Source organism: Bolinopsis microptera, chromosome 7 (genome assembly GCF_026151205.1).
Source record: "Bolinopsis microptera isolate Bmic1 chromosome 7, MBARI_Bmic_1.0, whole genome shotgun sequence".
NCBI classification, from domain to species: Eukaryota; Metazoa; Ctenophora; class Tentaculata; order Lobata; family Bolinopsidae; genus Bolinopsis; species Bolinopsis microptera.
Genome location: NC_087078.1, coordinates 11780668 through 11794041, shown reverse-complemented (window position 1 = coordinate 11794041; position 13374 = coordinate 11780668). Strand labels below are relative to the sequence as shown.

At 39.5% G+C, this 13374-nt stretch overlaps 1 protein-coding gene across 4 annotated transcripts; it reads right to left on the bottom strand.

The window, feature by feature from the left end:
• Positions 1–763: 763 nt before the first annotated feature.
• LOC134817862 (homeobox protein ceh-30-like) lies at positions 764–13374 on the bottom strand. Of its 4 annotated transcripts, none has more exons than XM_063827211.1 (6): positions 13021–13374; positions 3339–3547; positions 2945–3028; positions 1758–1890; positions 1332–1602; positions 764–1061 (listed from the first exon to the last, which is right to left on the bottom strand). In XM_063827211.1, the coding sequence occupies exons 1-6, from the start codon at positions 13108–13110 to the stop codon at positions 844–846; spliced, it is 1005 nt and encodes a 334-aa protein (XP_063683281.1). In that variant the 5' UTR covers positions 13111–13374; the 3' UTR covers positions 764–843. The 4 variants fall into 4 exon arrangements, with proteins under 4 accessions (XP_063683281.1, XP_063683282.1, XP_063683283.1 ...); XM_063827212.1 differs by lacking the exon at positions 13021–13374 and adding an exon at positions 9140–9385; XM_063827213.1 differs by having other exon boundaries at positions 772–1061; positions 1318–1602.

Genomic DNA, 13374 nt, shown 5'->3' with positions numbered 1-13374 from the left:
ACGGCAATCACAATTAAATATATCTTTGAAGAGAACAATTTTAAATTTGAAATGTATTAAGTTTGAATGTTGTTTGAAAAATTGTGACGAAATTACTTCTTCAGTACACTTAACTTGACTAGGCACCGTTTTGTCACACAAAAGCAGTTGACATGTAATAGTGCATTTTGTTTGATTTAGATTAAATCTGAAACGAAACAGGTTTATTCAAGTATTATGAGCAAGAATTTGACAAGTTTGAATCATGTAAATCAAAAGCCGTGGATTAACTGTAATGGTTATGACTATGAGCCAAGATTTCACAAAATGAACGTTTTGCTTGACACATTCAGTCACTTTCAGTTTCTTCGTGTTTCTATATTAGGCACTTGCGATGATGTAAGACTCATATTGTTAGTCAAATGTTCGGCAAGTCAAAAACGTTGCAGAAAATTAAATTTAAAGGGCGCTAACTCCATTTCAAAATAACGGGCGAAACAAAAATCCTATGCAAATTTCAGTTTATAGCTAAAATTTGCACTGCAATTAATGCAATTGACTAAAAATACAAAAGCTATTGCTAACCCGACAAAGCCAACATTGACGAACAGCGTGTTAAAATACTATAGTTTTATCAACAATCTATAAATATATCAGTTGTCATAATTCAATAAATTATGTTTATATTCTTCAATTCTCATTTCTCTTCGCTAGTTCCTACTACTACTAGTAGTAGTGAGGTGCGCACGTGGCTCCGGACGGAATTCTGTCTTCAAATTGTACGATTGTAACCTCAATAAATGGTCCAACATTGATTGTAATACAGTCCTCGTTTTGATCGAGTGTTAAAAAACACTCAGGACATTAAGTTAGAGCAGTCTGATACTGTGATCTGATAGATTTGTCCACGCAAGGGCTGTAGTAAGGTGAGGAGTAAGGTGCCACACAAATGCTTCCCTCTTTGGTAGAGTACGGCGGCTCAGCGGCGGCAACAGCAGCTTTGGATGTCTGATAAGCAGCAGCGGCGGCACCTAATTTGGACGACGGATAGAGACTGTGGAACTGGGACTGGGCGCTGCTTTCTGAAGAGATTGACGTCAGCTAAATGGCTAAACGTAAATTGAAATATAATAAAAGCTTGTGATATGCAATATACAGCAATATATCACATATTATGGCAAATCGCCGTGAGCCCACGATTCAGGCTCGATTTTAAGCATTGACGCTCACTTTCATTTCTTCCAGTCAAACGATCTAAACGTAGTCGACGTAGAAATACAAAAAAACTTTTAACGAGAATAAAGTAAAATACACGCACACACAGACTAACACACGTACATTCCCAAACCCACCATCTTCATTAGAAAGCCCCGACGACAGAGCACTGGTAGCAGGATGAACCTGGGAGGAGCTCTGGAGTGGAGTTAGCACGGTTAGTGGGGTTAGTTGAGTCGAGGTGGCTGGCAGAGTCGGGGTAGGGTTCTGGAGGGCTGGGTTATAGACGGGCGAGTAACCTCCGGTAGCTGACCACATGTAGTTGGGAAAGGAGTGAAAGGAGTTGGAGAAGGAGCTGTAGATGTTGTGGGGGGACGTGAAGCTGCTGGTGATGTCTGGGTCACTTCCCTGCAAGGTGAATTTGATGTTTAGAACAAAGAAATAAGAGTGCAAGTGGCCCGGTTTTTAATACCATATTAGGCTGATAATCAACTGTTATATCGATAAGTGCTCTGGATGATCAAGTTCTTTGAATTTAACAAAGTGTGAGGTCAACCATTTACCTTAGTCTGAAAGGAAGGTATAGTGACGCCAGGATGAGCGTAGTAGGTGGAATCCTTCCTTAATAATCTACTGTCCACACCATCGCTAAGAAGATTGTATCTCGCTTCGTTCAGCCTCTTCCACTTAGTCCGTCTGAAAAGTACCGGTATTAGTATGAAAATACCAGTTCCAGTACCAGTTGCCAGTGCCATTACGAGTGCGAATGAAAGTATATTGCTCGGATCGAATGACGGTCATGCTCCTGGTATTGGGGTATTTAGGAAATAGATTCGACGAATCTGGTACGTGTTTAATACAATTGTTCCTTCCACTGTGTCAAAACGCCTACTTCAAGACCAAGTTAAAAGAATTCTCAATTAAACTCTCCAATACACCGAAGTTAAATTCCCCTCTTAAATTGAACTTCATTTGACATATTTTAGAAGTCACGTCCAGCTTTGCCTTTATGACCCCTTTGTTGCAAAAATGGTAAAATAGCCTTTTAAGCAAAAGCTTCCTCAATTTCATTAAACGAAGCTGTTTTGTCAGTTATTTGTCAGGTAGCAGTGACATTGCTTATTCGAGGCTCCACAGCCAATGATAAGAAGAGCAATATAGATAAAAAGCTCAAAGAATCAGTGTCTCGGCGACAGGCCCTTTTACCGATTATTATCAAACAACGTGGGCCGTCGGGGTTCGTGCGATGAACGGCGACAAATTGACTCGCTCTCTCTATGTTTGCAACATGTCTGCAAAAACGTTTTCACCGACCGCCACTTTAAACATGTCAGAAATGTAATAGCCAATAGCCAATAGCAACGGATCAGAGTTAAAGAGTGGATAAAGTGAAAATTACAACTGGTTCCATTATTGGTGCAATAAAATACAGATAAGTCAGATCGACTCAATAGATTAGTAACTTTCAACAGAGCTTACAGTACCATATTTAGATATTATTTTTAAAACCTCAGATTATATGTCAAATCAACGATTAACACTTTTGCCATTCACTTATAATTTCGCCGTTTTTGCTAATTTTATGGTCGGCGAGAAGGTCATTAATTTTAAAAATGGTGATAAAATTTTCAACATTTATCTCGCGAGCTTCATAAAGAGGATGGAGAAAATTGCGATAATCCACCATCGCAGTTATCCTGTCACATCATAGTTTTACCGTCAACCTCGGAAGATAGAAACAAACACGCACCTGTTTTGAAACCATGTTTTGATCTGGGAGTCCGTGAGTCCGAGTTCTGAACAAAGAAGCGTCCTATCAGCTACACTCACGTACCTGTTAGGTTAATAAAATAATTAAATGATTTGTTAATTAATTAATTAAATGATTGGGTACTTATTCGATAATTCATTATAATTTATTATCCAAAAATTTGGATTTGTATGATTCAATCACTGTCGGCATTGTTAGAAATGGGTCTGAAGTCGAAAATAACGACGATGCTTATGGCCCAGTACACATTATGGTTTGATTGGTTAAAACAGTCTTACTACTCCACCAATATTTCTTGAATTCTCTCCCAATCCAACCAACTGACTGACTAATTACCAACTAATTTCTCACTAATCACCTACTAATCACTTACTTATTAATCCTGAAGCGTCTCTCTAGTTCCTTAAGTTGTTCATCAGAGAAACAGGTCCGGGGTCGTCTCACTTTCTTGCTAGCTCCACAATCCTGGCTCTGATCACTGGTATCTGCCACCATCAGACAGGGTCTGTAGGACTCGGATACTTCTGGGACTTGACGGACACTGGCCGGAACACTCGGATGATCATCCTCAACTTTTGATATCTGAAAGGAGGGGCGGGTTAGGATTGTTGTGGGCTGTAAGATTTTTATGTTTTAGGGTCTATTTATGTTGCTGTTGGACTGGACACTTCAGTCGTAAAACAGAGGATCAGATCTGCACATTAATTATAATATCGGAGGTTCAGGAGTCCCCCCCCCCCACTGAGACAGAAACAGTGATCACGAGATAGAGGTAGAGTCGTTATCTGTCTCGCCATATTATATACAGCAATGCTCAGAAAATAATGTTATTTTTTTGGAATATTTGAGATGTCAAAATTTCATGCTCCATTAACTCTCACATATATTATCTCGAGTATTGAGCGTTAGAACCTTTATAAAATATACCCAAGGCTGAGTGGTTGATTTATCCGGGTTTTAAATAATCACTTTATAAGGAATTTAAATTGACAGGAAACCGGTCGCATCGAGTTCAACTTCATGGAGTTGAAACACAAAGTCTCCGCTGATATTTAGTCGGTAAAACTACTTAGCCCTTCTTTAAACTATTGTCGCAAAAGGTTAGATCATCTTTATAAACTAAATCTATTTTCGGTGTAGAATCATAGTAAGTACATCTCTTCATGACCAACAGTCTTTGCAAGACCATGAAGTGCAAGATTACGGTCAACGTCTCTAGAGAAACAAGATTACAACGTCCCTAGAAAAACGTGCTGATAAGTCATACTGTTTGACCCAGTGACTCTGACTATTTATAGCAAGTAAGCTGTAAGTAAGCTGATACACAGCCGTGAAACTGGAGGTAACAAGGAGACACGAGTACACGAGGGACAGTGCCAACTAACTTGTCAGAGTCCTTTTGATAATGAGGCTGTTATTATAAAGTATGGATGAGTGCCAGAGGGTCACGAAATAGCAAAAAATATGATTCGTTTATGATGATGAATCATGATTTTAGTAATCCAAAAAGTACTGTTTGCTTTAATTCTCCGCAATGACCAGTAGGAAAGTATCCCACAAATTGTTGGTGTACATGAAGGTTTTCGCTGAAAAAGGGTCCCTTACCTGGCATTGAAAAGCACAGCTGCTGAAGTGCATTTCGAAAGAAAGGCTTGCGATAAAAACAAAGGCTGAGAGCTCACAGCTCGAACGAAAAAAAAGTTTGGGGGAAAAATCGGAGGTGAGCAACACACACAATGGCTTTAAATACTACCTTGTCTATCAATAAAGTATAAAAGCAACCAAAAATCTCCAATTTGAGCAATCTGATTGGTCACCAGTCGGGCAATGATTTATCTTCTATCGCATTATGATTTGCACTATATCTGCAACAAGATCATGTTCTATCTGAGAATCTAAGTTCGATATTTTCTCATACCAGCGCCAACACCTAAATTTAAGTAAAAATCAACTGCGAACTCGTGTTTTTCGGTAAGATTTGTATCATGGAAGATAATAAATACCTAATACGATAAATCAAATTATTTTCTTCGCCTCTTGGAGGGGTTGTGATGGTGAGAAGACACGTCCAACAGATAGCACGAATAAGAATTCATGTCACTTCAGGAGATGCGACGACGTCCTTTATATGCATATTATCGTGGACTGGATTTTAAACTTAATGATGCCGCGTTTAAAATCTGACGAGAGAGGGATGCGACGACTTAAGACCCCTTTTAGTTATTTGCGACTATATCATTGTGATACATTTTTTGAACTATCACGTTTCAAGGTGATCGTGCCATTGCTATAAATTTCTGGATCCATCAATCAAATGCCTAGAAAATGCATCCTCATATTCAGTGTTTCCCTACCTTATAACATGACGAGACAAATTTCACAATAAAAGCGAATAATGGATAACATTTACTGATACTCGAATCGCAGTGAATGATCTTCAATGGTTATTTTTTATATAAGTATGATCTGATACAATGTTTGGCATCTTTCGGACAAATAGAGGGATGCATGTTTGTCCAGAGTCTTGTATAGATGTCCTCATTGCGGTTATTTCCAATTCTGCTCTATCAAGAAGTTTTAACTATTTCTGAATGAAATTAACCTCAGTCCCAACTGATGGAAATGATTTTCAGACTTTTTCTTAAAAAGTAAAGTTTTTGTTAGAAAGTCATTTATAAATGTGCACAGTGATTTTGTGCCTATACAGATTCCAGACGTGTGTAATATGTTCATAGGTAGTAAAATCATAGTTTCACCTAAGAAAAACGACTTAACATTTTTCTTCAAAAGTTAAGGTTCAATGCTTCATTTACGTTTACGAGATTACTTTTCATCCATCCGGAAGTTTCAAATATATTCCTATAGGAAGAGTAAATAAACTTCTAGCATTTGCTGAACAGTTTTGAGATTTTTCTTGTAAAATATAGGTTTTAGGCAAAACAATTGTTTCAGAGACCATTTATAGACTTTATCAATTTGGTGATCACGCAACTATCCGGATTCCAGAAGCATTTATTACTTATATGTTGATTTAAACTATTTTAGAATGTTCCTTAAAATTGATCGATTTATGTTATATTTCTGTTCACAAGAAATATAACAAATTCTCATTGTGATAGTTTTGCACCTATTCGAAAATTCAGACCAATGGTTATAAGATTAACGTCAGAAAACTTTGCGAAAAATCGCGCACTTGCTCAAAATTGCTTAATATAATGTGCGGCAAATTTGGTGAATAGTGCGGCTCGAGTGCAGCGAATATTTTCGAGATGTGTGGTAAACGTGCGGTAAGTAGGTCTTTTTGTGTTGGAAAGCTGCTAAAAATTACTTCATGGGATTAGTTTAATGATTCTTTCTATAAGAACGAATGGGTAATTGCAGAACGGTTTACAGAACAAATTTCCTCACCTTTCATTTAGGGAAGAAATAAATCCCTGAGCTCTAAATGCCACCGAAATATCTTCTTGTTTAGCGGAATATTTTGGCTTTTTAGGAGCCGGTGAAGTACTGCTAAGATCGGACGGTGGCGAAAAAACGACCCATGATTATTAATTAGCAATCAATTAGTGTGAAAGCAGACCTTTAAGTTTAATTTACGGGCAGATCAAATTACGGTGAATATGGTATTATGGTCACGTGGTAACAAGAACTGGTTAGATCTCATTGTTTACTGTAGTAAAGACAAAAGAATGGAGATTACTGTGTCTATTCGGTTCCTACACTAGTCAAAGACTCTCTACTATATACTCTAACTAGAAGACTATAAGTACAAGGGATTGGACGATTGATGATAACTCTTTGCTTACTTTGATGACTCTATTTAGTAATGATTTTAACTGAACTCGTCCCTATTTTCCTTCGAACTCCAAACTTTACGAAAGATTGATGGTTTTTACACCTAAATTGTGACAAATTGTGAGGGAAGTTTCAAATTGCAATTGTGCGAAAACGACTGTTAGTGCGAATATATGCGGAAAACAGCTGAAAGTGCGAATATGTGCGGGAGCCAGCTAGAAGTTATATGCTGCCTCTGATTTACGTTAGCTCAATCTTTAGGCCATTTTATTGAATAGTAAGGGGCTTCCGTGTAGGCATTTTGTGTTTGTTCATAATTCATACAAAGTCAGCTAAATGCAGCTTTATTTTGGACCTATTCAGAATCATCTTATATACAAGAATCATCTTATGTATTACAAGCAAATTTTAGCCAATCCAGCTCACTAAAAACAGGTTTTAAAAAATGGAAATTACAGGTTGCAGGTTGCAACCATGACCTTATTTTGAACACATTTGTAAATGATAAATATGTCAAGATAGTCTGGTCAAGTCTCTTTCAAAACATCCAGGCGAAACAATTGAATAAAAAATCATTTGTAATTAAGAGTTGATGAAAGAATTTAGTCCAACATCACTAGGATCTTTGCTTTACCTGATCTTCACTTAAGTACATAAAATTGGAATCAGCCCAAGAAATCTTCCGAAAGTTGTTACGTAAGTGACTATAAGAGTATAAGCAATGAGCGTAACTACAAGTGAAACTAATACATAATTACTCAAGTAACAATCGATTATTACTCATTTGGTATCAATCTTCTGAGTCAGAGATACAAACGATCCATCATCAAGATTCAAGAGTTATAAAAACAGTCCCCATCACTATAAGGTTATCTAAATGATGAAGAGTTGTAACCCTTAACTTATGATTTTGTTGAATTCACATCCAGCGACCAGCAGATTTGCCATGGGCTACATCACCGGGGGGGGGGGGGGGGGGGCAGGGGGGGCAGCTGCCCCCCCCCCTGGGATTTGGGGGACAAGTTTACAAAAACATGAACATTTATTCTTCAACATAACATTAAACCAGACGGCTATGGTATACAGTTTTGTTTTCGCACCCACTGCTCTGTAGCCCCACTGCACTGTAGCCCCCCCTCCCCCCTACATTGTGTTATTTTTAAATACCATGCCAGTACTCAAGTACTGGAAAATGCGTCAAAATTGTCTAATTTCCTTAAAAATTTTCCGGGGGGCTTCGCCCCCCTATCCCCCCGACAAGGGGCTCCGCCCCTTGACCCCACTGGGGGCTGCGCCCCCGGACCCCTGTTATTGGGGGGGCTTCGCCCCCCTACCCCCCACCAGGGGCTCCGCCTCTGGACCCCGCAGGGGGCTTCGCCCCCTTGCCCCCCCTGGGTTGAAGACGTGATGTAGCCCCTGTTTGCGTGAATAAACCTGGCTGGACAGGAACAGGTCAATATTTGGCTAAAGTCAAACCAGGTCCCGGACAACTCATAGAAGTGTAGAGACTAGATATTATATTTCATTCGATAGGTAGCGGGTCCGAACCGAAGCACTGTCAAAGATAATGGCAAGGTCGCGGAGAGCAGGCCACTAAAAACTCAAAATATTGAGGGTAAGGGAAGCTTTCCGCGGCTGTACTTTAGGCCTGTGTTGGGCCTACGCACCACTGTCCCCGACCGATTCGGCGGTCGGCTTTGTTCACAATTTACTCGACTTTGATTAATGCTTATTGAATATTGAGTAGCTGCCATCCCATTGTGTAGCGAAGCTTTGAGTGAAAAAGTTACGGAATACATTTTCTTACTGGCCTCGTTTTGGGAAGAAAATAGCCGCGGGAAATCGGTTTGTAGTAAATCGGTGTTTGCAGTAAATATTTAATATAGGTTTGCAGTATATTAAGGCGTGACAAATCGAGGCGTTACTGTATCAAAATATACCTTGTTGAACAATATTGGTCAACTTTTGTTGGCAATAAGATTGTATCATCGTATTTGTGTTACCTTAAATTTTCACCTGTCGCATTATACTCATCTAAATTCTAATAAATGATCAAAAATTGTCGATAATCTTAAGAAAAATGCATGTAATGTCCTATTATCATTAAGGCCCATGCCAGCTCATCGCGGGTTTACTATTATTACTACACAGCAAAAACATTTTGAGATCGACAAGCGTCAAGGCAGCTAGAATTTAGGTCGATCAAATTAAATTCTGAGCTCTGTGCCACCTGTGCTCGGTGCCAACTGTGCAATGTCAAGCTGGAGCAGTTTTCTCTTTGTATGGTATTCCAGGCTCAGTTCGATGGCGAGTGAGGAAAAGAAAGAAAAAACTAAAACTTATTTCTAAACTGTGACGAGAATCAACATTATTGCATACCGTGTAACTGTAGCTATCAGCCGCCCGTTCCTCGTACACCACCATTGACTTTAAGTGCTAAGTATGAACAATTCCGAAAATCACTGTAAAACTAAGGAATGAAGCTATATCAAACTGTAAGGACAAAAAGCCGGTAAATCAGTGATTTAACTTGTGGGTAAATGGGTAAATAGTCTGCTGAGGAAGAAGCAATATGTGTCTTTAAAGAGGACTCGAATCAAATAAGAGGGTCGAATGAGGTGGTGTGACGAAGCAGCGGCCATTCATTGAGCTCCGAATTAACAACACCCTCCTCATTGGCCCCCTGAGGTCACATGTTTGTAGCTGACCCCTGATTGGTTCTCCGAGAACACGTGTTTGCAAGCTGGGATCTCATTGGGTGCCATGACGACTCTCGGATAGTGCATGTTAACTGTTTTACGCTGGTTCCTGTTGGGGGTCACGAGACTACTACACATAGTCACGTGACCTAAACAATACCACTGATTGGTCGTCATCTCAAGCACGTTGATTACTCGATCCTCTTCCATTTGGAGATACCGCGGCTCCGTCCTGCAACACAGCTCAAACAGGCCGTTTGAAGTTAGGGCACATTAAACTCAACAAGCAGGGATGTTTAGTCGCCAGACCCGCAGGCTAAACGAACCATGAGAGCAAAAACGGAAATGGAGCTCCGATGGGAATTGGACACGGGAAATAGAGTAGATTTGATCGAGTTGAGAAAGGCCTTGGCAGGGATTTCTTTTGAACAGCCATATCGCTTATGTCGTCCAATATTTAAATTTGTACAACCTTGCCTTTTCCAATTTTTATTCCAGCAGAGAATGATGGTTGGTGACAGTATTTCTTTGGTTAAGGCTTTAACTCTTCAATTTTCAAAAGTTATATTTTTTGCGGTATGATGTCTGGGTACTGTACGTTCACTAAAGCTGTGGTATGGCAATTGACGCATGCATCGCATCATATTTGACATCATGCTTTGTTGTTAACTCGATGTTTCACTTCACACATGAACTGCATCTAAATTTAATGGGTATGAGCCATTATCCATTGCGACCAAGAATAATACCCAAACAACATAACGCAACCACTTAATAACTATTGCGTCACTATAACATATCCCCCATTTGAAACATGATCATACATAACTACTTCACATCTGGAGGAAGTGACATGACGGCTAGCTCCAACCATTAAACCATGTCACCTAACAGCATGACAGCAGCAGATTCGCTCTAATTATCGGCTACTCTGATATCAGGACCCTCCGTGTCCCCTCTTGAACTACTGTTCAAATCCCCCTTAATTGGCCGTCATCATTTTGAAATTACCCAATCGATCAGCTCTTCATTTAGGACGTTTAAAAGCCTCCCTTGCTCGTGTTTTGAATGAAGCAGGTCCGTGAGCCCGGCCCCAAATGTGCATTAGTTACGTGGGAAAAAATGATGCAACTTCAAAATCCTTAATCAAATCTCATCTAGGGTAAAACCAATGCTTAATGAAACCAGTCACAAAAAGTATTTGATTTAAATTCAAACCCGACGAGACTGCAATAATAACAATTTAATAGATGCTGCAGACAACTGCTGGAGATGGGTTCCAATGCACGGGGAGATTTTCGATTTACAAAGGGTCAAATCACAGGGTCTCTCAGTTAAAGGCAGACCAACAAGAGACATCATTAAAAAGATGATGCAGTGGTTGACTATTTAGGACACAATGTTAGTGGACTTCTGTTTTTGAGATATCCCGTGGGAGACATGACGAATCCGGATCTAGTTTCCTGGCGGAAGAAGTGATCTGAGATCATGATGTTCCAACTAAGCCATTGAAAACATCATACTTTAAGGAGAATGATGATTCTTTTAAAGGTGAAAGAATGCGACGTATATAATAGTAACGGATAAACATGTTGCTTTGGCGAATCAAATTAAAATACTATCAAAAATCATTAACAAATTACAAAACTACAAAAACGAGTTCTTTTATTCACGATCGCTTCTTTTGGCGTCAATAACAAAGTGTATTTTCTCAGGTCATAATTTTTCTTGGTACAAAGAATGAAATACCCTTAAAATGCTTAAATAGCGAGCCAACGTTATAAATCCTTGAAATTTGACGAACAGTTCCAATAAATCACTCGCCAAGAATTTTTAATTTTTTTACACAAGGGCCATGTGATCATGTGAAAGTAACATCATTATATGCATTTTTCGATGCTGATTTCGAAATACCCTCATGACATTGGGTTAAAACGCTTCCCTGAGTATTTATGCGAACAAATTGTTTTGGTCACGTGATAAGGTAAATACGAACTCGATTGTCGAGGACTTGGGTTAGCTTCGGGCTTATGGTTTGGGTTAGGGCTTCGATGAGACCAATTCTTTCAGTTACAACACGGTAAAATCCCAAGTCACGTGACAGCGCGTTGGCCAGTAAATTAGTAAAACCCTTCAACAAGAGAGTCTTTATCAACTACTCGGGCAAAAGCCAAATGTTAAATAATAAGTTTTATTTAACACCCAGCTATCAGGTTAATTTAAACTGGTTAACAGCGACTAAGTACCGAAGGATCCTGTCTCCTAAACAGATCCGCGATTCCATTATCCGTCATGGTGCTTTAACCAGGTAATAGTGCCTTAACCTCTTCAGTACCTTAACCTCTTCAGTACTTTAACCTCTTCAGTACCTTAACCTCTTCAGTACCTCAACCTCTTAAGTACCTTCACCTCTTCAGTACCTTAACCTCTTCAGTACCTTAACCTCTTCAGTACCTTAACCTCTTCAGTACCTCAACCTCTTAAGCAAGTCGTAGATTCGTATACCATTACTACAAAGGTGATTATGACTAAAAAGGTGTTTCTTATTCCATTACTTATAAAATCACATGACAACAATCAAAAACAGCAATTATGATGTCGCATATCCTAAATGTTATCAGGGATATGTATACCCGAATGGATCAAGAAAGCCTGATCCAGGTAGAATTATCCGAATGGAGGTTAAAGTAGCAGGAAAAGTGATCACCACAGTAAATATTTGGCAGAGTATGCCCAGATGGCAGAGTAGCTTTCACCAGTATTTAAGATAGTTGACATCTTCCATCAATCCTGTGCAGTGTGCAGGTGAGTGGTTATTTACTGTCATTTCCTGTCCGTCCCCAAGAGTCTCACATCTGAGCTCCCTTCTGACCAGTATTGTAGCAAAGTAGCACAGGAGAATCGGAAAGTTGCGACAAGGTGTAGATCATTCCACCACTGAAAACAGAGCAGGACAAAACAACACGGTGATCTAAAGAGCACAAAAAGTAACAAAGTAACAAAGTAACAGAGTACGATACAACCTTTTATATCACAGGATCGCCAAATCTTAACATAGGCCATTAATAGGCCATTTCCAGCATTTTAGTTGAATGATGCAATAATAATAATCTCCAATACTTGATAAATAAACCTGACATTTTCCCATACAAGCAGTGACAGAGGTTGCATGAAGCCAGTTTATCCCCAATATAGTAGAACCCTTAACCTCAGCCCTGGCAAGGGTTCGCAATAAACCGTGTTCATTTACATAACGTAACTTCTTAGAGAATAAAACGTAACAACTCAGAACATTATGGTGGGGTAATACTGTTCTCCCGGAATAGTGGCACTGCTCCTTACCTATAATAAGTATAACTTGGGATCTATCATTTCAACTTTTGTACATATTGAGGGTTATTGAACAACGAAAGCGGTACAGCTGTGCTCGAACGCAGTTGTTACTTTAAAGAGAATTAGACAAAATATGGGTCCTGACTGGACTTAACAATTGCAAGCACCATCAAACTAAACCATTGGGAAAAACTACATATCATAAAATACATACTATAAACTACATACTTTGCTCTTCTGTGCAGCAGCTGACGGCAGTATCATCTCAATGGAGAACTGCGAAGAGGAGGAAGCAACTCTGTGCTGGTCCTCCTGCATTGTAGCGGTTTCCTCTGGAACACTGGATGCTGCTTCAAGTTTGAACCGATGTCAGATTTTGTTATCGGTATAACCAGTGTCTGCGTACTTAACTAAAACGGTTTAAATCGAGCAAGACAAACTAGAAATTTCTGTGCCGAGAGCCGGTCGGTCGCCTGAGAGCTGTGATACCCCTCTCTCTCTCTCTCTCTCTCTCTCTCTCTCTCTCTCTGCTCTCTCTCTCGCTTCGCTCTCCGAGAACGTTACTTTACATGCAGAAATGAC